Source organism: Melanotaenia boesemani, chromosome 21 (genome assembly GCF_017639745.1).
Source record: "Melanotaenia boesemani isolate fMelBoe1 chromosome 21, fMelBoe1.pri, whole genome shotgun sequence".
Classification (NCBI taxonomy): domain Eukaryota; kingdom Metazoa; phylum Chordata; class Actinopteri; order Atheriniformes; family Melanotaeniidae; genus Melanotaenia; species Melanotaenia boesemani.
Window position 1 is genome coordinate 7,005,937 of NC_055702.1, and position 23,855 is coordinate 7,029,791.

A 23,855-nucleotide genomic window follows, 5' to 3' on the forward strand; every position below is an offset into this window, starting at 1 on the left:
AATAAATGAATAAATAAATAAATAAATAAATAAATAGACAATAAATGAATTTATGAATTTAAGAATAAACTCACTTCTTCTGCATTTACAATATAACAAATAGGTTTATAATAAAACAACAAAATAAATATATAAATAAATATCAGAATGAATATAGACAAGCAAATGAGCTAAGACATCCTTCATGTGAAGACAGCAGTCTGTTATCAGACAGATAAAAGTCAGGTTTTAGTTGGAGGTGAGTAAAGATGAAACCAGCATGTCTGCTCTCATCAGATGGTCTTTGGTTTCCCTCCTGATCAGCTCCCACGCTTCAGCACTGTGGCCCTGCAACCACAACAATGTTATCATCATTATTAAAGGCATGTAGTGATTTAACATTATATCTATAAGATCACAATTAATTAAGAAAAAGAACAAAAACAAACAAACAAAAAAACAAACAAAACATTTACCATCTTCTTGAGGATGTGGTTTGACAGTCTCTTGAAGTACATGTGCAGCTTTGTGTTCTTCTTCTTGTGTCCATGACTTCCAATCTGAAATCATTAAGAAAACAAAAGATGTTTTATAAAAATAAAGATCATAGTTTTCATTCAGTGTGTTATTTGGGGTCACTGAAAGCCAGCTTACACAGGACTGAAGTTCATCAGCTTGTTTGTTTACAACATTGAGAAAGTTCTCCACTGTGCTTTCCTCCCATGATGAAGAGCTGGAATCCTCCTCAAACAGGACACACACCTCCTTCAGAACCTGAACTGCAAAGGCAAGTTTATCCTCAGCCTGAAAAGAAACAGATTATTACATGAATGCTTTAATCCTACTTGTTTTTGCAGTGACTTCTTATATTTAGCATTTCAGGTGAGGATGACTTACTGATGCTTTGGACGCCTGGTTGTACAGATGATCAGGGAAGGCAACAGTGTTCTCCTCTGCAGCATCCTCGGTGCCATTAGTGGAATTATTCACCTGAAACACACATTTACATTAGCTATATATTGAAGTTATAAAACGCCAGAGGAAAATTTACTCACGTTCTTCTGCATTCAGAACACTTACCATCATGTCTATCAGAACCAACGAGCTTGCGCTGTGCTGTCTGAACTTGTGATCCATCCATCTGCAGCTCAGCGAGGAGCCTCCACTGCAAAGACCCAGAAACAGGCAAGCAAAGAAAATCTTCATTTTCTCGTTTTTAAGATACTAATTGTCTTTGTATGAAGTAGTAAACTCGGAAATCCCCCGTGTTCTGTTGTAGCGGACCTGCAGCGGCCCATTTTAAAGGCAATGCGCACCTTATTTCATATTTCATTTTCCTTATAACTATACCTGGGAAAACTGGACTTCAAGTGTGGCTTTCAGGTGTAAGGTCACATTCCACGCATATAAGTTGTATATAGGAAAATTCCCACACTTGAGACTAAATACGCTGCATTGTTATCTCTTTCCCCTCACAAGGCATAATTATTATTTTTTAATACACAAATAAATTATTCTTATTATTCTTTAGTCGGACTGATGTGATTATTTACTTATAAATTAAGGTGTGTTTGAGAATTATGTGTTAATGCTACAAGTAAGAAATTAATCTGAAACAAAGGTATTATAAAAATTGGTATCACCGCTGCTGAACAGGAGCAGAAGGAGAAAATGAAAGTGGCTCGGATTGCCTCGCACTCTGACGCTCATTCATAAGAATCGTGATATTTCATGTTGTTTTAAACTGGAACGTGGTTTATCGTGAGAAACAGGCTGATGGTTGATCTTCACCTCCGAAACATCTGAGCTTATTTATGTCTTCAAAAATGTGCGTCTATCCGCTAGTTTTTTTTTCCAGATAAACTAATTTTTCACTCATTTTAATTACATATAACAGAAAACTTGGCAGATGAACTTATTTTGAAGAGAATTTTTAATTTAGAAAAAGAATCACGTTTTTCATGGCAACAGGTAAAGAAATGGGGGTTGGGTGGACAGCAAGACTTTTTGTGCAAAATTTAATATTTACTCAGAATTAAATTAGATTTACTCGGAATCTAATGCTTTGTAAAACATTGTATGGGTTGTGATAAAGTTTACTTGTCCTTTCTGCTGATAAAATGACGTTACACCCTCGCACGCTGCTCATTCATCCATCAATCAATCCATCCATAAATCCAGATTTTCTTGTCATATTTGTAAGAGTATTCATGTGGCATGAATACTAGATAAAATGAAGATGTTTGCAGACCACCCCTAAAATCTTAATGGTCTCAAATTCCGTGAATATTTAGGCCTACCGTAAACTGACCTTAACACTTCAGATGTCCAAGTCCGGGTGAATGCAGCATGTACTTGTAGATATTGCTGCACATCAGTACTGTCATGTTCTTGATCATAATGCAGCATTAAAACATCATCTCACCTAATGCTCACATGAGTGATAACATTTGCCTGTCCACACTGTTTATTTATTTTTAATAAGATGTAGAAGTCATAAAACCACCAGATGTGCCAACTGTGCAAAGAACAACCAATAAGACTTTTGATTTGGCACAGAATAAGTTGTTTATATACATATATATATATATATATATATAGTCTAATTTATGTAATGTAGGTTTATTCTATTTTAACTGTAGAAAAGATTTAATTTACAGTCTTAAAAAAAGTGCTGCCTAACCATATTAGGATCTTCTGCTTGTCCTCATAGGAGAACCCTTATTGGTTCCTGTTAGAACCCTTTGTAATGGTTTTAAATGAAACCTTTTCAGAGGATTCTGACTAGAACTTACCATAAAGGGTTACACCCAGAACCATAAGTAGAAGGCTCTACCCAGAACCCAGGTTCTACACCAAACCCTGCAATGATGTGGTGGTTCTACCAATAACCATTACTGGGGGTTATAGTCAGAACCCTTATATATCCCAAGGGTTTCATCCAGATCCCACACAGAGATTTCCACTGAGTACCCTTTCAATTTCAAATGGTTTTCTCTACAACCCACATAGACATCTATTTTGAGGATTTCACCAATAACCTTCTTGTCTTTTAATGGTTATAGAAAAAAATTGATACAACATATTTAAGGCACAACCATTGCAATACATAGTTTATGAAAAGACATGGAATATCCGACTTTGTTAGAATCAGTAAAATGAACTGATGAGAGCGTCCCACACACATGCATTAAAAATACTTTTTAAAACGTGAATATTTGAGGATAATGATCTCCCAACACCCATCATGGCGAACCCTTATTTCTAAGAGCGTACAGCTGGTGTGCAGACATGAAATAAATTTGAGAATGTAAAATTCAAGAATAAATTCACATTTATTCACAATACAACATAAAAACAACCCAATAAATACATAAATAAATATCAGACTAAATAGACACAAATAAGCTAACTCATTCTTCATGTGAAGACAGCAGTCTTTTATCAAACAGATAAAACGAGTGCTGCTATCTCTTTGCTGCTACAATTCTGTGAATTTCCCCATGTGGGACTAATAAAGGCTTATCTTATCTTATCCTACTGAAAATGAAAACATAAACATATTTCCAGTTGTTGCAAGAGGTGTCATTTTTATTGGCTGTTACAAAACAGGAAAAACATTCAGTTGTGCCTTATGCACATTTAAAAAGCAGCCATGTGCATTAACATAAATAAAAAGTTAAGAAGAGAAAAATAAATATAAATCATTCAATGAATGAATGAATAAATAAATAAATAAATACATAAATAAATAAATAGACATGTAATAAGTTTATGAATTTAAGAATAAACTTACATCTTCAGCATTTACAATATAACAAAAAGATTTATAATAAAACAACAAAATAAATACATAAATAAATCTCAGGATAAATATAAACAAGCAAATGAGCTAAGACATCCTTCATGTGAAGACAGCAGTCTGTTATCAGACAGATGAAAGTCAGGTTTGGTGGTGAGTAACATCTATTACATATTCTTGATGCAGATTCAAGAATAAGTTGACATATTCTTGAGAACAACACAAGAACAACATAATAAAACGTAAATAAACTAAATAAATATAGACAAGCAAGTGAGCTAACACGTTCTTCATGTGAAGACAGCAGTCTGTTATCAGACAGATAAAAGAGAAAATTAAAAAGTAAATCATTCAATAAATGAATAAATAAATAAATAAATAAATAGACAATAAATGAATTTATGAATTTAAGAATAAACTCACTTCTTCTGCATTTACAATATAACAAATAGGTTTATAATAAAACAACAAAATAAATATATAAATAAATATCAGAATGAATATAGACAAGCAAATGAGCTAAGGCATCCTTCATGTGAAGACAGCAGTCTGTTATCAGACAGATAAAAGACAGGTTTTAGTTGGAGGTGAGTAAAGATGAAACCAGCATGTCTGCTCTCATCAGATGGTCTTTGGTTTCCCTCCTGATCAGCTCCCACGCTTCAGCACTGTGGCCCTGCAACCACAACAATGTTATCATCATTATTAAAGGCATGTAGTGATTTAACATTATATCTATAAGATCACAATTAATTAAGAAAAAGAACAAAAACAAACAAACAAACAAACAAAACATTTACCATCTTCTTGAGGATGTGGTTTGACAGTCTCTTGAAGTACATGTGCAGCTTTGTGTTCTTCTTCTTGTGTCCATGACTTCCAATCTGAAATCATTAAGAAAACAAAAGATGTTTTATAAAAATAAAGATCATAGTTTTCATTCAGTGTGTTATTTGGGGTCACTGAAAGCCAGCTTACACAGGACTGAAGTTCATCAGCTTGTTTGTTTACAACATTGAGAAAGTTCTCCACTGTGCTTTCCTCCCATGATGAAGAGCTGGAATCCTCCTCAAACAGGACACACACCTCCTTCAGAACCTGAACTGCAAAGGCAAGTTTATCCTCAGCCTGAAAAGAAACAGATTATTACATGAATGCTTTAATCCTACTTGTTTTTGCAGTGACTTCTTATATTTAGCATTTCAGGTGAGGATGACTTACTGATGCTTTGGACGCCTGGTTGTACAGATGATCAGGGAAGGCAACAGTGTTCTCCTCTGCAGCATCCTCGGTGCCATTAGTGGAATTATTCACCTGAAACACACATTAACATTAGCTATATATTGAAGTTATAAAACGCCAGAGGAAAATTTACTCACGTTCTTCTGCATTCAGAACACTTACCATCATGTCTATCAGAAGCAACGAGCTTGCGCTGTGCTGTCTGAACTTGTGATCCATCCATCTGCAGCTCAGCGAGGAGCCTCCACTGCAAAGACCCAGAAACAGGCAAGCAAAGAAAATCTTCATTTTCTCGTTTTTAAGATACTAATTGTCTTTGTATGAAGTAGTAAACTCGGAAATCTCCCGGTGTTCTGTTGTAGCGGACCTGCAGCGGCCCATTTTAAAGGCAATGCGCACCTTATTTCATATTTCATTTTCCTTATAACTATACCTGGGAAAACTGGACTTCAAGTGTGGCTTTCAGGTGTAAGGTCACATTCCACGCATATAAGTTGTATATAGGAAAATTCCCACACTTGAGACTAAATACGCTGCATTGTTATCTCTTTCCCCTCACAAGGCATAATTATTATTTTTTTGAAACACATTTTTTTTATATAAACCAAAACTGTTTTGTGCCAAGTTATACGTTTCATTGGTTGCTCTTTGGTCCATTTGGTGGTTTTATGACTTCTACATCTTATTAAAAATATAAATATTTTTGGGGTGGTCTGACTGTCCGCGCCACCCCTCTAGCCCCGCCATTGGTCCTTCATGCAACATGATTTTTTTTTCTTTTCTTTTGGCCCATATCCACCGCCACTTTTCGGAGGACAGTTTAACTCTTATTTGGTCCTAAAGTATATTAACAAATTAAAAATAAGAAGCAAACATCTGCATTTTATCTAGTATTCATGCCACATGAAAACTCTTACAAATATGACAAGAAAATCTGGATTCATGGATGGATTGATTGATGGATGAATGGGCAGCGTGTGAGGGTGCAACGTCATTTTATCAGCAGAAAGGACAAGTAGACTTTCACACAACCCATACAATGTTTAAAATTTTGCACAAAAGTCTTGCTGTCCACCCAACCCCCATTTCTTTACCTGTTGCCATGAAAAACGTGATTCTTTTTGTAACTTAAAAATTCTCTTCAAAATAAGTTCATCTGCCAAGTTTTCTGTTATATGTAATTAAAATGAGTGAAAAATCAGCTTATCTGAAAAAAATAAATAAATAAACGAACTGGCGCATAGACGCAAATTTTTGAAGACATAAATAAGCTCAGATGTTTCGAAGGTGAAGGTCAACCATCAGTCTGTTTCTCACGATAAACCACGTTCCAGTTTAAAACAACATGAAATATCACGATTCTTATGAATGAGCGTCAGAGTGCGAGGCAATCCGAGCCACTTTCATTTTCTCCTTCTGCTCCTGTTCAGCAGCGGTGATACCAATTTTTATAATACCTTTGTTTCAGATTAATTTCTTACTTGTAGCATTAACACATAATTCTCAAACACACCTTCATTTATAAGTAAATAATCACATCAGTCCGACTAAAGAATAATAAGAATAATTTATTTGTGTATTAAAAAATAATAATTATGCCTTGTGAGGGGAAAGAGATAACAATGCAGCGTATTTAGTCTCAAGTGTGGGAATTTTCCTATATACAACTTATATGCGTGGAATGTGACCTTACACCTGAAAGCCACACTTGAAGTCCAGTTTTCCCAGGTATAGTTATAAGGAAAATGAAATATGAAATAAGGTGCGCATTGCCTTTAAAATGGGCCGCTGCAGGTCCGCTACAACAGAACACCGGGAGATTTCCGAGTTTACTACTTCATACAAAGACAATTAGTATCTTAAAAACGAGAAAATGAAGATTTTCTTTGCTTGCCTGTTTCTGGGTCTTTGCAGTGGAGGCTCCTCGCTGAGCTGCAGATGGATGGATCACAAGTTCAGACAGCACAGCGCAAGCTCGTTGGTTCTGATAGACATGATGGTAAGTGTTCTGAATGCAGAAGAACGTGAGTAAATTTTCCTCTAGCGTTTTATAGCTTCAATATATATCTAATGTTAATGTGTGTTTCAGGTGAATAATTCCACTAATGGCACCGAGGATGCTGCAGAGGAGAACACTGTTGCCTTCCCTGATCATCTGTACAACCAGGCGTCCAAAGCATCAGTAAGTCATCCTCACCTGAAATGCTAAATATAAGAAGTCACTGCAAAAACAAGTAGGATTAAAGCATTCATGTAATAATCTGTTTCTTTTCAGGCTGAGGATAAACTTGCCTTTGCAGTTCAGGTTCTGAAGGAGGTGTGTGTCCTGTTTGAGGAGGATTCCAGCTCTTCATCATGGGAGGAAAGCACAGTGGAGAACTTTCTCAATGTTGTAAACAAACAAGCTGATGAACTTCAGTCCTGTGTAAGCTGGCTTTCAGTGACCCCAAATAACACACTGAATAAAAACTATGATCTTTATTTTTATAAAACATCTTTTGTTTTCTTAATGATTTCAGATTGGAAGTCATGGACACAAGAAGAAGAACACAAAGCTGCACATGTACTTCAAGAGACTGTCAAACCACATCCTCAAGAAGATGGTAAATGTTTTGTTTGTTTTTTTGTTTGTTTGTTTTTGTTCTTTCTTAATTGATTCTGATCTTATATAATGTTAAATCACTACATGCCTTTAATAATGATGATAACATTGTTGTGGTTGCAGGGCCACAGTGCTGAAGCGTGGGAGCTGATCAGGAGGGAAACCAAAGACCATCTGATGAGAGCAGACATGCTGGTTTCATCTTTACTCACCTCCAACTAAAACCTGTCTTTTATCTGTCTGATAACAGACTGCTGTCTTTACATGAAGGATGCCTTAGCTCATTTGCTTGTTTATATTTATTCTGATATTTATTTATATATTTGCTTTGTTGTTTTATTATAAATCTATTTGTTATATTGTAAATGCAGAAGAAGTGAGTTTATTCTTAAATTCATAAATTCATTTATTGTCTATTTATTTTTTTATTTATTCATTCATTGAATGATTTACTTTTTAATTTTGTCTTTTATCTGTCTGATAACAGACTGCTGTCTTCACATGAAGAATGTGTTAGCTCACTTGCTTGTCTATATTTATTTAGTTTATTTACTTTTTTATTATGTTTTTCTTGTGTTGTTCTCAAGAATATGTCAACTTATTCTTGAATCTGCATCAAGAATAGGTAATAGATGTTACTCACCACCAAACCTGACTTTTATCTGTCTGATAACAGACTGCTGTCTTCACATGAAGGATGCCTTAGCTCATTTGCTTGTCTATATTTATCCTGATATTTATTTATGTATTTATTTTGTTGTTTTATTATAAATATATTTGTTATATTGTAAATGCTGAAGATGTGAGTTTATTCTTAAATTCATAAACTAATTTCATGTCTATTTATTTATTTATTTATTGAATGATTTATTTTTATTTTTCTCTTCGTATCTATTTATTTATGTTGATCCACATGGCTGCTTTTTAAATGTGCATAAGGCACAACTGAACATGTTTCCTGTTTCGTAAAAGCCAATAAAAATGACACCTCTTGCAACAACTGGAAATATGTTTATGTTTTCATTTTCAATAGGATAAGATAAGATAAGATAAGCCTTTATTAGTCCCACATGGGGAAATTCACAGAATTGCAGCAGCAAAGAGATAACAGCACTCGTTTTATCTGTTTGATAAAAGACTGCTGTCTTCACATGAAGAATGAGTTAGCTTATTTGTGTCTATTTAGTCTGATATTTATTTATGTATTTATTGGGTTGTTTTTATGTTGTATTGTGAATAAATGTGAATTTATTCTTGAATTTTACATTCTCAAATTTATTTCATGTCTGCACACCAGCTGTACGCTCTTAGAAATAAGGGTTCGCCATGATGGGTGTTAGGAGATCATCACCCTCAAATATTCATGTTTTAAAAAGTATTTTTAATGCATGTGTGTGGGACACTCTCATCAGTTCATTTTACTGATTCTAACAAAGTCGGATATTCCATGTCTTTTCATAGACTATGTATTGCAATGGTTGTGCCTTAAATATGTTGTATCAATTTTTTTCTATAACCATTAAAAGACAAGAAGGTTATTGGTGAAATCCTCAAAATAGATGTCTATGTGGGTTGTAGAGAAAACCACTTGAAAATGAAAGGGTACTCAGTAGAAATCTCTGTGTGGGATCTGGATGAAACCCTTGGGATATATAAGGGTTCTGACTATAACCCCCAGTAATGGTTATTGGTAGAACCACCACATCATTGCAGGGTTTGGTGTAGAACCTGGGTTCTGGGTAGAGCCTTCTACTTATGGTTCTGGGTGTAACCCTTTATGGTAAGTTCTAGTCAGAATCCTCTGAAAAGGTTTCATTTAAAACCATTACAAAGGGTTCTAACAGGAACCAATAAGGGTTCTCCTATGAGGACAAGCTGAAGATCCTAATACGGTTAGGCAGCACTTTTTTTAAGACTGTAAATTAAATCTTTTCTACAGTTAAAATAGAATAACCCTACATTTCATAAATTAGACTATATATATATATATATATATATATATATATATATATATATATATATATATATATATATATATATATATATATGTATTTATGTATGTATGTATGTATATAAACAACTTATTCTGTGCCAAATCAAAAGTCTTATTGGTTGTTCTTTGCACAGTTGGCACATCTGGTGGTTTTATGACTTCTACATCTTATTAAAAATAAATAAACAGTGTGGACAGGCAAATGTTATCACTCATGTGAGCATTAGGTGAGATGATGTTTTAATGCTGCATTATGATCAAGAACATGACAGTACTGATGTGCAGCAATATCTACAAGTACATGCTGCATTCACCCGGACTTGGACATCTGAAGTGTTAAGGTCAGTTTACAGTAGGCCTAAATATTCACGGAATTTGAGACCATTAAGATTTTAGGGGTGGTCTGCAAACATCTTCATTTTATCTAGTATTCATGCCACATGAATACTCTTACAAATATGACAAGAAAATCTGGATTTATGGATGGATTAATTGATGGATGAATGGGCAGCGTGCAAGGGTGTAACGTCATTTTATCAGCAGAAAGGACAAGTAAACTTTATCACAACCCATACAATGTTTTACAAAGCATTAGATTCCGAGTAAAGCCACTTCATAATTTGAGGATTTAATTCTGAGTAAATATTAAATTTTGCACAAAAAGTCTTGCTGTCCACCCAATCCCCATTTCTTCACCTGTTGCCATGAAAAACGTGATTCTTTTTCTAAATTAAAAATTCTCTTCAAAATAAGTTCATCTGCCAAGTTTTCTGTTATATGTAATTAAAATGAGTGAAAAATTAGTTTATCTGGAAAAAAAAACTGGCGCATAGACGCACATTTTTGAAGACATAAATAAGCTCAGATGTTTCGAAGGTGAAGATCAACCATCAGCCTGTTTCTCACGATAAACCACGTTCCAGTTTAAAACAACATGAAATATCACGATTCTTATGAATGAGCGTCAGAGTGCGAGGCAATCCGAGCCACTTTCATTTTCTCCTTCTGCTCCTGTTCAGCAGCGGTGATACCAATTTTTATAATACCTTTGTTTCAGATTAATTTCTTACTTGTAGCATTAACACATAATTCTCAAACACACCTTCATTTATAAGTAAATAATCACATCAGTCCGACTAAAGAATAATAAGAATAATTTATTTGTGTATTAAAAAATAATAATTATGCCTTGTGAGGGGAAAGAGATAACAATGCAGCGTATTTAGTCTCAAGTGTGGGAATTTTCCTATATACAACTTATATGCGTGGAATGTGACCTTACACCTGAAAGCCACACTTGAAGTCCAGTTTTCCCAGGTATAGTTATAAGGAAAATGAAATATGAAATAAGGTGCGCATTGCCTTTAAAATGGGCCGCTGCAGGTCCGCTACAACAGAACACCGGGAGATTTCCGAGTTTACTACTTCATACAAAGACAATTAGTATCTTAAAAACGAGAAAATGAAGATTTTCTTTGCTTGCCTGTTTCTGGGTCTTTGCAGTGGAGGCTCCTCGCTGAGCTGCAGATGGATGGATCACAAGTTCAGACAGCACAGCGCAAGCTCGTTGGTTCTGATAGACATGATGGTAAGTGTTCTGAATGCAGAAGAACGTGAGTAAATTTTCCTCTGGCGTTTTATAGCTTCAATATATGGCTAATGTTAATGTGTGTTTCAGGTGAATAATTCCACTAATGGCACCGAGGATGCTGCAGAGGAGAACACTGTTGCCTTCCCTGATCATCTGTACAACCAGGCGTCCAAAGCATCAGTAAGTCATCCTCACCTGAAATGCTAAATATAAGAAGTCACTGCAAAAACAAGTAGGATTAAAGCATTCATGTAATAATCTGTTTCTTTTCAGGCTGAGGATAAACTTGCCTTTGCAGTTCAGGTTCTGAAGGAGGTGTGTGTCCTGTTTGAGGAGGATTCCAGCTCTTCATCATGGGAGGAAAGCACAGTGGAGAACTTTCTCAATGTTGTAAACAAACAAGCTGATGAACTTCAGTCCTGTGTAAGCTGGCTTTCAGTGACCCCAAATAACACACTGAATGAAAACTATGATCTTTATTTTTATAAAACATCTTTTGTTTTCTTAATGATTTCAGATTGGAAGTCATGGACACAAGAAGAAGAACACAAAGCTGCACATGTACTTCAAGAGACTGTCAAACCACATCCTCAAGAAGATGGTAAATGTTTTGTTTGTTTGTTTGTTTGTTTTTGTTCTTTTTCTTAATTAATTGTGATCTTATAGATATAATGTTAAATCACTACATGCCTTTAATAATGATGATAACATTGTTGTGGTTGCAGGGCCACAGTGCTGAAGCGTGGGAGCTGATCAGGAGGGAAACCAAAGACCATCTGATGAGAGCAGACATGCTGGTTTCATCTTTACTCACCTCCAACTAAAACCTGACTTTTATCTGTCTGATAACAGACTGCTGTCTTCACATGAAGGATGCCTTAGCTCATTTGCTTGTCTATATTTATTTAGTTTATTTACGTTTTTATTATGTTGTTCTTGTGTTGTTCTCAAGAATATGTCAACTTATTCTTGAATCTGCATCACGAATATGTAATAGATGTTACTCACCACCAAACCTGACTTTTATCTGTCTGATAACAGACTGCTGTCTTCACATGAAGGATGCCTTAGCTCATTTGCTTGTTTATATTTATCCTGATATTTATTTATGTATTTATTTTGTTGTTTTATTATAGATCTATTTGTTATATTGTAAATGCAGAAGATGTGAGTTTATTTATTTATTTATTTATTGAATGATTTATTTTTATTTTTATCTTCGTAACTATTTATTTATGTCAATCCACATGGCTGCTTTGTAAATGTGCATAAAGCACAACTGACCATGTTTCCTGTTTTGTAACAGCCAATAAAAATGACACCTCTTGCAACAACTGGAAATATGTTCATGTTTTCATTTTCAATAGGATAAGATAAGATAAGCCTTTATTAGTCCCACATGGGAAGGACTAAGATAGTAGCACTCAGAGGAATCATAAATAATTACATAAGTGTGGAAAAGGAAAGCAGTATAGCTGCTTAGTGCACTTATTGGGTCAGTAGTGCTCTAGATCTTTGTTTTTAAATACTAAATACTCATACAACATAAAAAAAATATTTCTATTTCATTATTTCTTGTAAAATTTCTTCTTGTTTCAAATGCAAATTTTTCGTTCAGTTTTGTTTAAAAAAGTCAAATAGTTACAGTCTATCAGAATAAATTAACATTTTATAGCAGAAAGGGGCAGACAGTTGAGAATATCAATAAACAAAACATTTGATTGAAATACACACAACAAATAGACAAATGAATATCAAATGAGAGATTTAAAATGAGATGAAATTATCAAGAATCCAAAGTTGAATTAAAGGGATAAACACTTAAAAACTTAATTTATCCACCAAGAAAGGTTTCTCTGGTTTTTAAACTGGACCTGCGATGGACTGGAAAATAGATGGATGATTTTCAAATTAATCATGATGACTAACAATCATCGAATAAACCGCCTTTAAGCGACAGGTGGCGCCATAAACCATCTACTATTGTCCTAGAGACGAATGTGGAAGTTTTTAAGATATAAAATCACAAATCTGAGAAGCCAGAAAAGTAATTACAATAATTCAACAGCCCAACAAATTTAGAGAGACACAATTATACGTTTTCTTTTTTCATCCAAGTTGCATTATTTACTTATTTCAAACTGTCCTCTCAGCAGTCCTATCACCATTCTCAGCAGAGATCGAATCAATTAAAGGTTGTTTTTTGTTGTTGTTGTAGTTTGTTTGTTTTTTGTTTGTTTTTGTTAGTTTATATATATATATATATATATGTGTGTGTGTAATCATCCGCTTGCTCTGTGATTGTTAGTCTTGAGAAGTATGGTAGCAATCACACAGCAAGGTGAGATTTTCAGCCCTTATCCGGATCTTACCCCTCTTCATCCTCACATTATGAGATGTCCCGAAAACTGAATTGTTTATTGTAAAATGAACAAAAGACATACCGATAGAAACATATCACATCACTGTTGAGTGATGCCAAAGACTTTGCTCACAACGGGACCTCGCGCATTATGTTTAGTAATGCAGATCAGAGATTTTTTTTAAAAAAAATGCTTTACTCTAACAAGTAAAGGGGGAAAGCGTCTCTTTGCTGGCCGGTTCTCACGCTCAACCCACGTGATTGAAGTAAACCAATAAAGTGAAATGTCGCTGACTGGTTCAGTGGAATGAGCGTCAGAGCGCACGGAGGCCACAACCACTTTCATTTTCTCTTGCAGGAACGTCCCTTTTATGTCACCAAAAGAATACAGTGTCCTTTATGTTCATTCGTGTATAGCCTGAATTATACACACTCAGATATATGAAAATAAAGTTACAATCGTTTAATTTGTGCAACGAGCACGAGGCTTTTTTCAGTAAAATAGGCCTGTATATCTTATTAATAATAATAATAATAATAATAATAATAATAATAGATTACTGAGCAAATACGTAGAAATATTTTACTTTTTGAAAACTATTTATCTATTTATTTATTTACATTGTGATCTGAAACAGCACCTTGAGGTGAAAGCCGCTTTTTCCCTCCAGGTATATGTGTGGAAACTGAAATAGATGCGCTCTGCTTTAAAAGGGGCAGCTGCAGGTCTGGCTCACCAAAACACAGAAGTTTACTTCATACAAAAACAAAAATAATGTGTAGCCTACCCCTTTGTTAATAAAATGCTGATTAAAATGTTCTCAGCTTGATTCTCGGGCTTTGCAGTGGAGGCTCCTCCCCGATGGATCACAAATTCAGACTACAGCTAAAGCTCGTTGGTTCTGATAGACCATGATGGAAGTGCACTGATTTGGAAATTATGTTTTACACATTCCGTGTCTCTTTGCTTACTGACGCGTTTGTGATGCAGACTAATCACAACTTAGTCTCACTGAAGTGGTCATCCCTTATAGTCCCTTATCAGTAATTCCTCCTTTTCAGTTCAGGTTCTGATAGAAATGTCTGCTGTACTTGAGGAGGATGACAGCTCTTCATCATGGGCGGAGATCACTGTGCATTTCCGCAATGTTGTAAAACAACAGGTTGAAGAGCTGCAGCTCTGTATAAGTGTAATTTACTATTTACCACCTGGGATATGCAGTTATCTCACATTTAAAACTGATAACAGTTCAGTTACTGAGTTTAAAGGTCGGTTTTCACTGTAAAAATAGAAAACCAAAACATGTTGTCTGGTGTTGTTACTTAGATTGGAAGCCACAAGAAGGCAAAGGAGAGGCTGCACATGTATTTCAGGAGACTCCTGGTCCTTGTTGGTAGGCCTGTGTATCTATTGTTCAAAATGTATTCTTTTTGTTATGGTTTTAATAATGTTAACACATAAACAATAATAATAATGATAACATTGCTGTGTTTGCAGAGCCACAGCACTGAAGCATGGGAGCTGATCAGGAGGGAAATCAAACACCATTTACAATTGCTTTCATTTTTATCGACAGCCAAGTACAAACTGTCTGTTATCTGTCACATGAAAGATAAATTAGCCTTCTGTTTCTAACTTCTGTTTTTTAATTATTTATTTATCTATTAATGTTTATGTTAAGTGAAATCCAGACAGGCTTCATTCTGTAAGACCTTTTTCATGTTTTCATGTAGAAGACAATAAAATGTTTTTTTTTTTATAGCAAACCAAATTATGTTTATTGTAACATCAATAAAAGACATACAGTTTTTAATGTTAACAAACAACACAAGCTAAAAGCTTAGATTAGTTTCAGCAAGATCAGTTTTTGTTGCTAATGCTCGCTGTGGACACAAAATAAAGCAGAAATCAAACTGCCAACTTAGAAAAATCATGACAAGATTAAACATCACACAAATTTATACAAAAAAACTCCTCGAAGCACCAAAAATGTCGACTGAAATTTCAGCCTCCAGGTCTGAACTGGAAATGATGAATTTCACAAGTGTTACTAAACAGCACAAAATCAAGAGCACGAACAGCAGCCAGTACTGAAATATTTCTAGAATAAGCACATTTTTGCACAAAACTGTGCATGACTCATTTATGATATACAAGATGGCTGATTTTTTTGTTTTTAATTAATTTCTTTTTTATTTTACAACTTATAATTAAGAACATGTAACCAGTATTTTTTAGGCTGTAGGTGTTTGTTTCACTCCCATGGGGCCTCAGTTCCTTCAGCCTGAGCGTACACAGACAGGTCCTCATATAGATCTCCTCCACACGACTCAATCGCCAAGCCCTGAGAAATGGAAATAAGTCTCTTTAAGCTCTTTATAAATGTACATGTGTGACTTACATGCAATGTTTAGGCATATAAATAACATTAAAGAGAGATGTGATGACAGACCCCTAAATGACTGTATATAAGGCATGCAGCATAGCACCAGTTTTTATTTGCATACTGGATTCTGAAATGACTTAAAGATATAAATAAGTGTCTGGTAAATGTCAAAACCAAATGGATGCCATATACAGCACTAAAACACCCATTACTATTTGCATAAATGGTTTACTGACTTCATTATTACCACACAAAAAATCAAACTTGGTAATGGGCTGTAAGATTTATTTGGTTGAATGATCCAGATGTTATAGCAATAAAGCTTTCTGTCAGAAAAGGAAGGCGTCTTATTTCCATCTGGCAAAAGGTTTGTGCTGTGCTGCGTTATGCATCATTAATATTTTGTATAAAGTGCATTCAAAAGCCAAGCGTTGACAATCTAAATTTAAGGCAGTACTGGACTAAAAGACCGGTAAATCAAAGTGTTTTTATTATGCAGAGACGCCTAAATGAAACCAGAATCCGTGACTGTAAATACACTAAAAAATTCATTTTTTATTATTTTTATTTTTATTATTATTTATTTTCATGCTCAGTTTTTTTTCGTTTCTTCTATTTCTTTCCTTAAAAATTCAAAACATGATTTTTATCCAGACCTGAGAACAACTCTGACTATAAGTTGTGGTTGGGAGCTCAGTGGTGCAAGCAGATTGCATGTCTTCTTTTCTTACAGTCAGTCTCACACTTGTACTTTTTATGTGAAAACTGCACAGCTGTGAGGTGTGTTCACCGCAGCATAACCACACAAATGGGACCAATTTCTTAACAAAACCCCACCATTAAAAGAAATGGCCATGTCATTGGTAATAAAATAGATAAATAGCAACCAAACCTCATAGATGTGGTCAGTTTCAGGTTCTTCATAGATGCTGTCCCTCCTTTCCATCTGTTTGGGAATAAAGAAAAGGGATTCGTTTAAGACACAGTTGTAAATAGCCTAAAAGAAAAAAAACATATAACACTGAAAAGAATATAAAGTAGTTGTTAGAAATACATTTCTTTAAGTTACTTTACTTAAAAAAAATCTAAAATAGGTCAAGTTTGATGTTATGACAAACCCTGTTAACAAAGGCAGATGTCAAAAGATTAACGAATGTCAGAAGAAAATGACATGAAAAAAAAAATTCCTTTCATCAAATAGGGTAAATAATCTTTCCCATTCACACTGAATGATGACCACTGGTATTTTGCTAGTTAGGAAATACAGATGTGATGTAAGCATTTCACAGCTGTCTGAATGTGCTGGAAGTCACGTAAACTGGCTGATTAGCTAAGGTCCCTTAACCTTGTAAAACCTAATGTCTGTTAATTTGGAGACTTTAAAAACAAAATAATTTATTTTTTATTTTTATTTATTTATTTTTTAGGAGAGACTGAAATTTTTTTTTGCTTGTTATATATCATCTTCCTTTATTTTTTGCCACTAACACATTTTAAGAAATTTCACAAGTGTTCTCTTTACCCTGACTCCAGTGTTCAGATAGACATTGTAAAATGGTAAATGGTCTGTATTTATATAGCGCTTTACTGTACCTGGAATGATACCCAAAACGCTTTACATTATACATACATTATACATCACATTAAGCTGCCATGCAAGGCGCTCAACCACAACCCATCAGGAGCAATTTTTGGGGTTTGGTGTCTTGCTTAAGGACACCTCAACATGAACTCAACAGGCCGATGAGCCGAACCGGCAACCCTCAGGCCATAAGACAACCACTCTACCCACTGAGCCATGCTGCCAGCATATCTTTGTGGTTGCAAAGATATACTGATTTCATCATGGGTATTTTTAAGTAGAGGCCTAAAAAGTCAGCACAGATCTTAATGGGTTAATACTATTACTACACCAAAGGAATATCACTTAGCCTGAACCTTTTTATTGTGAAGTTGCTAGTCTTGTGTAATTATTCCATAATCAAAAAAATAAATATGCATTTTCCTTTTTTTAAAACCTGTACAGACTTATCACACTGGTCCAGCTACAGCATGGATTTGACCTATTTGAAAAAGTGTCTGTCTTGTTACCCATATTATATGGTTTAAAAACACAAAGCTTGTCATTTCTGTAATGGCAGGTTCCTTAATAGATTTAGTATTGATCATTTCAGCTAATGTTCTTGGTCAGCACAATGATGTTGGTATATTCCTGTTCCAACACGATGACGTCCACTTTCCATGTTTTGGCACGTAGACAAACAGAGGAGGCAAAATCTTCTCCAGCTTACAGCCATGCATCATGATACGGTTTTGTTTTGGAGATGTGGACTAATGAACTGTATATTCCATGTATTCTGATAACATTAATAAAACTGAGGTACTTTTCCAGTTTGAGGGAAATCCTCTGACATAAATTAACAGTCTAGTGTGTGGTTAGAGAAGCCAGCAGGGGTCATGCTCTGAAACATTTTTTTAAAATCATCTAATCTCAAAATGTCACTAATTATTTAATCAGATGTTTACTTGACATGAACAGGTTAATTTCTTTTAAGCTACAATAAAGAGTTCAGGAAGCGAGGATCCTTCTTGGTCATTTTATATGCACATAATAGTGCCAGGTCCCTTTACCGTTATTTGTTCTTCATCCTCTCCATCTCCTCACTTCCCTCTCAGATTTCACCATTTTGACCAGCTTGTTCAGATCAGCACAGTCAGAATCAGCAGTGTTAGGATGATGCTTCTTTTATAAACTAACTTTTAGAGCTGTAATGGATTGTTATAAAAAATTTACAGTAACGCAAACCCTAAAATTTATTGATATTTATTTTCTTTCTTCTGCTTCAAATGAGTTTAATTAGAAGGGAACTATTTACCCACTATTACACATTTCAGTGGAGTGTGCATGTATTAATATGATGTTTTTATGTTTGTGTAAAGGAATTTGTCTGCATGTATGTGTATTTGTGCATAGACATTTGATAGTTGGACCACAGGAAGAATAGCAGCAGCTATTAAACAGTATTGTAATTAGAATAATTGGCATGCATTTTTTGTTTCTGGCTGTTTTTACACAATTTGCAGATCCATTAAAGATGTTAGGTTACTGAAAAACCTTTTAGCCTTTGTTTTTCAGACTTTTTTTTCACTCTTTAAAACTGCACACTAGCCATCTTCTGGTTTTATTGTAGCTGGTTTGACCAAATAGAAATCTGTATTTATGTTTAGCTCTGCAGACATTTTAAAAAAGAATTGATCAATCAGGAAAATAAATTAACATTTGACTCTTCGACAAATATGTAACCTGTTACCTTTGTCCTTTCTTTTCTTTCTTTTTTTCTTTCTTTTTCTTTTCCTTTTGTTGTTGTTGTTGTTCTTTAGAAAAAAAAAATTCTCCTCTTTTTTAATCAGTGCATCTAAATATTTCGCAGCTAGCCACAGCAAGTCCTGCACTAACCCCAACAAGACAGTTTGGCAAAGTACGGCTTAATCTAAGGTGTTTTTTTTCTCACCAGCCTTTGTTTGCGTAGCAGTATGGCACCAATACATGCAGCCAACAAAAGGCCCTGAAGGATGATGAGACCATCCTTCATCTTGCTCCTGTACAGCGCCTGCTGAAGGATAATTCCTCCTACAAGACAGCAAAACACAACAGTGAAATGACCACTCAAAGTAGCATTGCATCTGTAAATCAAAGACCTCTACACTTACTGACTGCCTGCACTTCAGTTCCAGGTCCTTCTGCTCCATTTACTTCGCAGAAATAAACTCCGCTGTCCTCAACTTGAATGTCAAGGACGTTGAGGATACCATTTTGGATCATGCTGCTGTTGTGAAAAACAATCCTTTCAGTCTGATATATCCTGTGCTTGCTCCCTTTGTACTCGTCAGCCTTGTACCACAGCGCAGTGCTTTGGACATTTTGTTTTGAGGAACAGTAAATTCTTACAACACGTTTTGTTTTCAGACCAATAAACCGGGGTCTCTGGCTGACCTGCAAGGAGACTGAAAACAGAAAGTTAAAAAATGTTGCTTTAACAAATGTTAATGTATTTCATATTCAATGTAGAGAAGAGGAATACATTTATGTAGGGTGAAAAGTTGGAAAATCACTTGTGTTTTGCTATGTAGTACAGTAGTTTTTAAAATGAATCAAGTCTCCCAAAGCAGAGATTGTCTCAAAGCAATCAGGGACATTAAAGGTTTCAGTTCTAACCTTATGGCAAAGCAGAGCTGAAACAAAATAATGCAAACTGCTTTAAAACAGTTTTTTTTAAGTCCAACTGCAAAAATTTGTTATGTAATGGTTAAAAGAAAAGAAAAGAAAAGAAACAGCCAAAAAAAGAAACCTTTAGGATGCAGGATTATGAGATTCTCCATCAATACCGATGGTAAAAATTTAGCTGATGTAAATATCAGATTTTCACTGCAGCGGCTGTTTTTCCTTTAATGCAAAGAAAAAAAGATAAATAAATAAAATGTGCATTATTAATCAATTAACAACTTCAAAGTATTTCAGCCCATCTTTGCAGAATCTTTCAATTTAAACATTTATTCATAATGTTTCACAAATCTTTATAATAACCTTTCATAAAAAAAACAAATGTTAAAAAATGTTTTTTAATAATTTAAATCATCATCAGCTGAATGATTTTCAGTGCTTACATGAACAAACTAAATATTAGTGTCCAAAAATGATAAATGAAAACATTTTTTTAAATCAGTTTCAGCCCAAGTTCATTACAACATGACACAAACAAAATATGTTAACAAAAGACTCAGTTAACAGAGTAACAGATGACGTTATTCTGTTAACTGAAGTCAGTCAACAAGCTGAATATCAGCAGCGTTAGACCAACATAATGTCTCTGTGCTTCCCTGTTCTCAACCCACATGAAGCTGGTTAAATAAAGCCTTATCTGACATCTCTGTGACACCAACGTTTTCAACATGTTAAAATAATTTTAAGATAAATTGTAGAAAATTAGGCAAAAGTTAGTTATTTTCCATAAAATATGGGTATAACTTGTGAAAGGGTTTGTAATGATTGTTTTCAGTTTCTTTGTAGACTGAGGAATAAAAGTTTTAGTTGATCCAGCGTCCATTATCTACACCGCTTCTTCCAATGAAGGGTCGCGGGGAAGCTGGACCCAGGTCCATCGCAGAAGTTTTAGTAGATGCATGTTTTAAAGACGTTTTTTTTTAACCTTATTTGTTAATGAGTTAAACGTTGCTATGCTAATTAATTTAACTGCTTAATGGAATATCTTTGGATTTAGAGATGATTGTTGGCTGATGGTACAAAGAAGTTAAAGACATTGCAATCAGTTTTCCAAAAATAATTTAAAAAGATAGAGGAAATGTGCAGGAAAATGACCCACACATGAGGAGATTATATAACAGCATATGTCTAAAGTTAAATGTAAAAAAGTTGGAGTTGACAGGAAATCTTTAGTAAGCTTAAATGTGATGTTCACAGCTTAATGTGACGTTTGTTGCATGAAAATCATCATGTTTTCTGAATCATTTGACTTAAGTAGACATTGAAAGATGTAGTAAATTAAAAATAGAAGATATTAGTTCATCAACATGACAATAACATGATAGTCTTTGTCTCAGAGAACTTCCTCTTTTCTCCCAGATGGTCAGGAAGTAATGGTACCATGAAGTCAAAAATAACATGCAAAACATTCGTATGCAGTGTGGCTGCGGTTGAACGGACAGAAAATAACAATTAAATGTTTAAAGTATTTGGTAGGGTTTCTATCCTTTTCCAAACTGTTAGTATTTTTACATATTAGCTGTATGAGCTTTAAAATGCTAAAAACAGCTTTCCAGAGTTGTAAATGTTTGCATAGTTTTTCCTTTTTAGTCACATATTGCATTGATTATAATGCAAAAGTTTACATTTACCTGTTAGAGTTATCAGTGCAAGCCCACAGCATCCAGCTAGAATCCAGCGCATGATGACATGCAAAAGAAAAATGTTTCAAATATTGACACCCTGAGTGTGTCGAAGTCCCCGTCGTCCTCAGAACGCTGTCGGCATGGGGAAGAAGCACAAGTGAAGTGTATAGCTTTTTGATACGCTCGCTTTGAGTCCAGGCAAATAAGGGGAAGAAGGCTGCATCAGTGGACTAAAATAACTTGAAAGAACCTACGCATCTAACATTAAAGCTCCTGTCAGCTTTATTCACATTAGACACTTATTTAGGTACAGATGAGACTATCATGAGAATAAATTAAAATAATTTTGAAGGGCCAAATTAACAAAAATATTAATATGCAAATTTATTGTGATTGTAAGGCATGTTTTATCTGATGTTCTTTGATAGCAAAATCAATTAATCAAGACCTGTCAAAATCTTTATTTTAATAATTTCATGATGCAAATGCAGACAAATTTCCTAAATTTTAACTGCTGTAAAACAAACTGGGTAAAAGGAATAGTTATTAAAGCATTTACTCTTTATTGCAGAGGCTCACTAAAACATTAAGCTAAAGCCAAAGTGGGATTAAAGTAACGCTTACATAGATGTGACTGAGTTTGTATGGTGTGTGTGTGTGTGTGTGTGTTTCTGTTGCTTGACTGTGAAATTGATTTAATTAGTTTTTAAGTGACTGCAGATGGAGGAGTAGCTGTAGCTCAGTAACAGCAATAACTGTTTAATCTAAAAGGTTAATAGTTTGATTGTTGGTGTCCGAGTTATGGGTTGGATATTAATCCTCACAGTGACTCTTGATTAATCTTTTACTTGGGATTAACTTTGAATGAATGAGTATAATGTACTAACTGAGACATTTTGGTTTCTGTGTTTTGGGCCAGCAGGATCTGGACGTGTTTTATTCTACTTTTTAAAAAAGGGACTTTTAATGCATGACCACTTCTTGGTAAGGTTTTAATGTGAACCCCATTACCAGATCAGATTATAGCCTAAATCCAACCAGGAAATTTTTTTTTTTTTTTTTACTTGTTGTGTTTGCATGTAACCATAGCAACCTGTAAAATAGAATTAATGCGGGAGATAGTTAAATGCACTGCGCTGGACTTTGCATTAACCCACAGCATGGCTGTCTTTCGCAACTTTGCAGGTTGTGAAACTAAAAGCTTTTCAGTGACATCTGTTCTAAGATGAAGGGACCTATATGAAGCTTACTTCCCTCCTGTTGCATGGAGGAACAATACAAATCACAGCTTGAGCTGTATTTAAGTGTATGAATAAACATTCATGGCTGTTTCAGTGGGACAGCTCGTGGGCATTATGTCCTAATTTGTCACAAGATGCCAGGTCTAGGTATTTAGTTTAAATTATAAAATGGGAACAATTCACATCACTTTTGCTAGTTTTTGTACGTTTATGCCAAACTGTAATTGTGAATATAATAAACCAAATTTCTCAAAAGTCCCTGGGTAATTTTGGCTCAGATGGGACTTGAACCTGGTTCTGTATCATGATGCTTTAGCCCCTCATAGCTTGTTATTATTTCAGTTAAATATCTCAACTTCTATTTGATGAACAAAGTCATTCATGATTTGCATACTTTGGGAAGTTTGTTAGATTCCCTTAAAATTTAGTTGAAGAATATTCATTTCCTTGTTAGGATGAACCTCCTGTTTTTATCTTTTGCAATCAATTAGAGAAACTGAGAGAAATTGTAAAACTGTTTCTACCCTGTCAGATTCAGTATATCTGCTCTCTTTTTAAGTACATTTGTAAATGCTAGCTTATTGACAGACAAGACAGTGAGCATTCATTACCGAAAAGGTCTCCAATATGCCTGAAGACTTTTATTATGCAATCTACATGCACCCAAGAGTGAAGGTTTCAGATCAGCCAAGCTGATCTAATTTCCCTAATTTTTTCTGTTGATTTTCTCTGTGCATCAGTGCAATGTT

At 34.7% G+C, this 23,855-nt stretch overlaps 5 protein-coding genes across 5 annotated transcripts; 2 read left to right on the plus strand and 3 right to left on the minus strand.

The window, feature by feature from the left end:
• Positions 1–228: 228 nt before the first annotated feature.
• On the minus strand, positions 229–1,131 carry LOC121632674 (interferon a3-like). Its single transcript, XM_041974341.1, has 5 exons — positions 1,060–1,131; positions 877–969; positions 634–783; positions 456–539; positions 229–327 (listed from the first exon to the last, which is right to left on the minus strand). The coding sequence occupies exons 1-5, from the start codon at positions 1,114–1,116 to the stop codon at positions 229–231; spliced, it is 483 nt and encodes a 160-aa protein (XP_041830275.1). The 5' UTR covers positions 1,117–1,131.
• A 3,227-nt stretch (positions 1,132–4,358) lies between these two features.
• Positions 4,359–5,257, minus strand: LOC121632659 (interferon a3-like). Its single transcript, XM_041974332.1, has 5 exons — positions 5,186–5,257; positions 5,003–5,095; positions 4,760–4,909; positions 4,582–4,665; positions 4,359–4,457 (listed from the first exon to the last, which is right to left on the minus strand). The coding sequence occupies exons 1-5, from the start codon at positions 5,240–5,242 to the stop codon at positions 4,359–4,361; spliced, it is 483 nt and encodes a 160-aa protein (XP_041830266.1). The 5' UTR covers positions 5,243–5,257.
• Positions 5,258–6,950: 1,693 nt separating this feature from the next.
• On the plus strand, positions 6,951–7,847 carry LOC121632667 (interferon a3-like). The gene is made up of 5 exons (XM_041974336.1): positions 6,951–7,022; positions 7,113–7,205; positions 7,299–7,448; positions 7,543–7,626; positions 7,749–7,847. Exons 1-5 carry the CDS (start codon positions 6,966–6,968, stop codon positions 7,845–7,847), a joined length of 483 nt encoding a protein of 160 aa, XP_041830270.1. The 5' UTR covers positions 6,951–6,965.
• Positions 7,848–11,134: 3,287 nt separating this feature from the next.
• Positions 11,135–12,033, plus strand: LOC121632661 (interferon a3-like). Its single transcript, XM_041974334.1, has 5 exons — positions 11,135–11,206; positions 11,297–11,389; positions 11,483–11,632; positions 11,727–11,810; positions 11,935–12,033. The coding sequence occupies exons 1-5, from the start codon at positions 11,150–11,152 to the stop codon at positions 12,031–12,033; spliced, it is 483 nt and encodes a 160-aa protein (XP_041830268.1). The 5' UTR covers positions 11,135–11,149.
• A 3,304-nt stretch (positions 12,034–15,337) lies between these two features.
• On the minus strand, positions 15,338–22,022 carry cd79b (CD79b molecule, immunoglobulin-associated beta). The gene is made up of 5 exons (XM_041973101.1): positions 21,872–22,022; positions 19,670–19,963; positions 19,471–19,589; positions 16,851–16,904; positions 15,338–15,916 (listed from the first exon to the last, which is right to left on the minus strand). Exons 1-5 carry the CDS (start codon positions 21,921–21,923, stop codon positions 15,827–15,829), a joined length of 609 nt encoding a protein of 202 aa, XP_041829035.1. The 5' UTR covers positions 21,924–22,022; the 3' UTR covers positions 15,338–15,826.
• Positions 22,023–23,855: the final 1,833 nt, after the last annotated feature.

What these genes read in the sequence shown, in the direction of transcription:
- cd79b (XM_041973101.1), bottom strand. Translation starts at nt 21,923, where the DNA reads ATGCGCTGGATTCTAGCTGGATGCTGTGGGCTTGCACTGATAACTCTA. An exon ending in TGCTACGCAAACAAAGGCTG is followed by an intron (nt 16,905 to 19,470) that starts GTGAGAAAAAAA and finishes ATTCCCAAACAG; the next exon opens with ATGGAAAGGAGGGACAGCAT. An exon ending in AAACTGACCACATCTATGAG is followed by an intron (nt 15,917 to 16,850) that starts GTTTGGTTGCTA and finishes TCCATTTCTCAG; the next exon opens with GGCTTGGCGATTGAGTCGTG.
- LOC121632667 (XM_041974336.1), top strand. Translation starts at nt 6,966, where the DNA reads ATGGATCACAAGTTCAGACAGCACAGCGCAAGCTCGTTGGTTCTGATA. An exon ending in CTGATGAACTTCAGTCCTGT is followed by an intron (nt 7,449 to 7,542) that starts GTAAGCTGGCTT and finishes TAATGATTTCAG; the next exon opens with ATTGGAAGTCATGGACACAA. An exon ending in ACCACATCCTCAAGAAGATG is followed by an intron (nt 7,627 to 7,748) that starts GTAAATGTTTTG and finishes TTGTGGTTGCAG; the next exon opens with GGCCACAGTGCTGAAGCGTG.
- LOC121632661 (XM_041974334.1), top strand. Translation starts at nt 11,150, where the DNA reads ATGGATCACAAGTTCAGACAGCACAGCGCAAGCTCGTTGGTTCTGATA. An exon ending in TGGTTCTGATAGACATGATG is followed by an intron (nt 11,207 to 11,296) that starts GTAAGTGTTCTG and finishes TGTGTGTTTCAG; the next exon opens with GTGAATAATTCCACTAATGG. An exon ending in ACCACATCCTCAAGAAGATG is followed by an intron (nt 11,811 to 11,934) that starts GTAAATGTTTTG and finishes TTGTGGTTGCAG; the next exon opens with GGCCACAGTGCTGAAGCGTG.
- LOC121632659 (XM_041974332.1), bottom strand. Translation starts at nt 5,242, where the DNA reads ATGGATCACAAGTTCAGACAGCACAGCGCAAGCTCGTTGCTTCTGATA. An exon ending in TGCTTCTGATAGACATGATG is followed by an intron (nt 5,096 to 5,185) that starts GTAAGTGTTCTG and finishes TGTGTGTTTCAG; the next exon opens with GTGAATAATTCCACTAATGG. An exon ending in CTGATGAACTTCAGTCCTGT is followed by an intron (nt 4,666 to 4,759) that starts GTAAGCTGGCTT and finishes TAATGATTTCAG; the next exon opens with ATTGGAAGTCATGGACACAA.
- LOC121632674 (XM_041974341.1), bottom strand. Translation starts at nt 1,116, where the DNA reads ATGGATCACAAGTTCAGACAGCACAGCGCAAGCTCGTTGGTTCTGATA. An exon ending in ACCAGGCGTCCAAAGCATCA is followed by an intron (nt 784 to 876) that starts GTAAGTCATCCT and finishes GTTTCTTTTCAG; the next exon opens with GCTGAGGATAAACTTGCCTT. An exon ending in ACCACATCCTCAAGAAGATG is followed by an intron (nt 328 to 455) that starts GTAAATGTTTTG and finishes TTGTGGTTGCAG; the next exon opens with GGCCACAGTGCTGAAGCGTG.